Source organism: the organism of the source record quoted next (assembly GCF_019968985.1).
Source record: "MAG: Porospora cf. gigantea B chromosome Unknown PgB_NODE_2429_length_3553_cov_103.093, whole genome shotgun sequence".
Taxonomy (NCBI): domain Eukaryota; phylum Apicomplexa; class Conoidasida; order Eugregarinorida; family Porosporidae; genus Porospora; species Porospora cf. gigantea B.
Genome location: NW_027178830.1, coordinates 1 through 3,553, shown reverse-complemented (window position 1 = coordinate 3,553; position 3,553 = coordinate 1). Strand labels below are relative to the sequence as shown.

Below are 3,553 nucleotides of genomic sequence, written 5' to 3'. Positions count from 1 at the left end.
TCACTGATGTGACTGGAGACGTAACTGGTATCACTGGAGTAACCGGCATCACTGGTCCTACACAGGGACCTACCGGACTGCCCACTACAACGCCATGTGTATGCCCCTCCCCCTGCTGCTTGGAAGATGGAGAGGTGCAAGTTGAGTTCAGACTGCCCATTGAGAAAGTTCTCGAGCTGCTACGCAAGAGGAACCCCTAAGAGGAATCCCTACGAGGAACCCCTTAGAGGAACTCGATTTAAAATTTGTACTGCAAAATTTCTTTTTGATTATGGCTTTTCTATGGTAACTGATTATTCCGGTATCAGAATTTCTTTTTGATTATTCTAGTACAAAATCAATGCATTACAAAAATTTAATTCAATGGCTTTTTGGTACAAAATCAATACATCACAAGAAAATCACAAACATTCTAAAGCGTGTCTGCCCTCAATGCCAGAGAGCTCAGCGCCTCAAGCATTTCGCTCCCGAGGCTGTCGTCGTCGCTGAAATGGGCGTAGAAATCTAGAACCACCGGGGGAAAACCCTCTAAACGCAACAATGAGTCCATAGCGTCGGATTCGTCGCAGATTAGACTGAAGCCATTGTTGGAGTCGTTCTCAGACACAGTAGTTTGACCTTCTTGGAGCGACAGTTTCGCAGACTCTTCGGCCGCCTCTGCTGCCGTCTCTGCCGCCGTCTCTGCCGCCGTCTGCGCTGCCGTCTCCGTTTCTGTCTCCACCACCGCTTGTGGAGCGGCCTCTTCTTTGACATCAATCTGCTTTCGACGAACGCGGTCTGCGCGCTGCTTCCTCAATGCCGCCTCCCGGAGTGTCATAAGGCCGTCAACGATCTGCTCTTTGGTTATCCCGCGGTCCAGTGGCCGTCGCAGCTCTCGTAATGAGTGGGCGAAATTACATTTTCGGTCAGTGCATTGTTCAGGCCTCAGGTCCTGCAGGTCTAGACGCGGACACAGCCGCGTCATCGTCAGGTCGGGAACACTGCGGAGTTCCACGAACCCGTGAGCAAACTCGCAGTCTTCGGACGAGGCGCAGAATCCTTTTGAAAAACTGGAAAGGAATATGTCAAGTTTAGTGGAAACGAGGAGCGTTTCTAAAGATCTTACTTGATGCAAATGCGGGTCTTCTTAAGCATCTGAGACAGTCCCTGGTCCGTCGAGATAAAGAGTTGGCGAGGCTTCCTCTTTCTCCGATCCACGTTTTGGAGGATGCCAAGTCCTTCTCGAATTGTGGTGTTCTTCTTCGAGAGAGCGAACAGCGAATTGAGTGCTGAGGGCGGCAGGACTTCCATGGCCTTTAACGTGTTGAAGTCCAATGGCAGGTCTGGCAGGGGTCCGTCGAGGTCGGAAGCCTCTGTCATGTTTCCCCTAAAAAAATTGATTTATGATCGACGCATCTAGGCGAAAATTTTGATGGCTTGGAACCCTACCCTGAATCCACTCGATCTAAGGCGCCGTACCGTCCTGGTGCCAACCTTCAAGACCGGTGAGTCTTGGCTCATGCTGTTAGATGGCGTCAAGATAGACATAAGGCCGTAAGTGAAACATGGCATCAGAGTATATAGAATAAAAGGGCCAAGACGGGTGCGTCGAGGTTATTTGCTGCTGACGAACTTCCGATTGGTTTTTGTCACACAGGGTGCGCTGACCTCGCACAAAAGGTTCTCTGCGTTCGAGACGGCGCATGCTTTGACGAAAGGAGTTGACTCCGAGTACCCCCAGTACGTCCAGCCTTTTTTTGGCCGAAACTATTTCGAAGGCTACGCACGTCCTAGCGTTACATCGACACATCCTGTTGAGGCTGAGTTTCGCATCTGGTTCTCTGTTCCTATTATGAAGTTTTTAGATTGCTACTACGAACTGTGGAGTGAGGAGGTCATACACAGACGTGGGGTGCCCGTTACGGAGGAAGAGCTTGCAGCGATGGTGGAGGTTACGAGATCGGCCTTCGTAAATCCCAACGACCCCTCGGTCATCTACCACCCCTCCGCCGTAGAGGAGTGATGAAGTATCGTCGGTCCCCCAAGTGGGAGTTGCTTATAACGCCGAACATTATAACGATAGCTAATCAACGCGCCTTCTCATGACTGAGATCCTTGACCTGCTCCCAGGTAAAATCTTTCTCGTCTCGGCCGAAATGAGAGTAGCATGCCGTGGGCTGGTAGATAGGTCGGTTGAGTTGCAAGTCACGAATGAGGCAGCCGGGGCGGAAGTCAAAGTTCTTATAAACGACCTCAAGAAGGTCCTTGTCGGAATAGCCCTCTGCACTGGTACCGAAGGAGTCAACGAACAACGACAACGGCTCCGCCACGCCAATGGAGTAGGCAACCTGCACCAAAGCGCGTCGACATAAACCATTGGCCACCAGGGACTTCGCAGCCCAGCGCGCTCCGTAGGCGGCGGAACGGTCGACCTTCGTCGGGTCCTTGCCACTGAAAGCACCACCTCCGTGAGCTCCCCAACCGCCATAGGTATCCACGATAATCTTGCGCCCAGTCAAGCCTGCGTCGCCGTGCGGGCCTCCGACCACGAATGAGCCAGAGGGGTTTAGATGGAAGATGGTTTTGTCATCGACCATGTTTGCGGGGCATACGGGCTCGATAACGTGTGCCATCAAGTCCTTCGAGATCTGCTCCTGGCAGGCCTCAGGACTGTGTTGCGTCGATATGACGATGGTATGCACACGAACCGGGACCATCTCACGCCCTTCCCGACGGTACTCGATGGTGACCTGCGTCTTCCCGTCAGGGCGGAGGTACGGGATAATGCCATCCTTCCGCACCTGTGTCAGGCGTAGGCCTAGTTTGGTAGCCAGAGAGTGCGTCAACGGCATGAGCTCCTCGGTCTCGTCGCAAGCGAACCCGAACATATGGCCCTGATCACCCGCGCCAATCTGCTCAACACTCTTGTTGACGTGTACAGCAGAAGCAATCTCAGGGGACTGCTGCTCGATGGCAACTACAACCTTCATAGTCTGATAGTCAAGTCCCTTCTCTATGGAATCGTAGCCGATACGCCTACACGTGTCTCGTACAACCTGCTCGTAGTCGACACGAGCCTTCGTGGAGATCTCGCCGAAGACCATGACGAAGCCTGTCTTTGCGCAGGTCTCGCATGCTACATGGGAATCCTTATCTTGCTCCAAACAAGCGTCGAGGATGGCGTCGGAGACCTGATCGCACAGCTTGTCAGGATGCCCTTCGTTGACCGATTCTGAGGTGAAGAGTACGTGTCCAGCAGGAAGGTGCATAATTCGCGAAATGGTGTTTTCTGCAACTTATGCAATCATACCCCACATCTGATTTCGCATCCGATTTCGATTGTTCAAACGCGAATCTTCCTAACGCTCAAATGAGTATGGCTTCTTAAAAACTACCTCAGGGTCGGGCCTTAGTCAGCGCAACACCCAACGCCCGCACCAACAGCTCGTCGTCGTTGTGGATCCGTTTTCGTCTCCCTTTTCGAGTAATGTAGCCGGGTTTCCGTGGTGGTTCAACGTTCGGGGACAGGCGCTTCAGCTGGGGGGCAGGCGTCAGCTGGGGGGCAGGCGTCAGC

At 52.8% G+C, this 3,553-nt stretch overlaps 3 protein-coding genes across 3 annotated transcripts; 1 reads left to right on the top strand and 2 right to left on the bottom strand.

Annotated features, from left to right (window-relative positions):
* Positions 1-412: 412 nt before the first annotated feature.
* On the bottom strand, positions 413-1,359 carry KVP17_002943 (uncharacterized protein; the record flags this gene model as incomplete). Its single annotated transcript, XM_068519708.1, has 2 exons — positions 413-1,049; positions 1,106-1,359. 2 exons carry the CDS (start codon positions 1,357-1,359, stop codon positions 413-415), a joined length of 891 nt encoding a protein of 296 aa, XP_068376545.1.
* A 52-nt stretch (positions 1,360-1,411) lies between these two features.
* Positions 1,412-2,002, top strand: KVP17_005279 (uncharacterized protein; the record flags this gene model as incomplete). Its single annotated transcript, XM_068515084.1, has 2 exons — positions 1,412-1,533; positions 1,564-2,002. 2 exons carry the CDS (start codon positions 1,412-1,414, stop codon positions 2,000-2,002), a joined length of 561 nt encoding a protein of 186 aa, XP_068376546.1.
* A 64-nt stretch (positions 2,003-2,066) lies between these two features.
* KVP17_002942 (uncharacterized protein) lies at positions 2,067-3,248 on the bottom strand (the record flags this gene model as incomplete). The annotated part of the gene is made up of 1 exon (XM_068519707.1): positions 2,067-3,248. One exon carries the CDS (start codon positions 3,246-3,248, stop codon positions 2,067-2,069), a length of 1,182 nt encoding a protein of 393 aa, XP_068376544.1.
* Between the last annotated feature and the right edge of the window lie 305 nt (positions 3,249-3,553).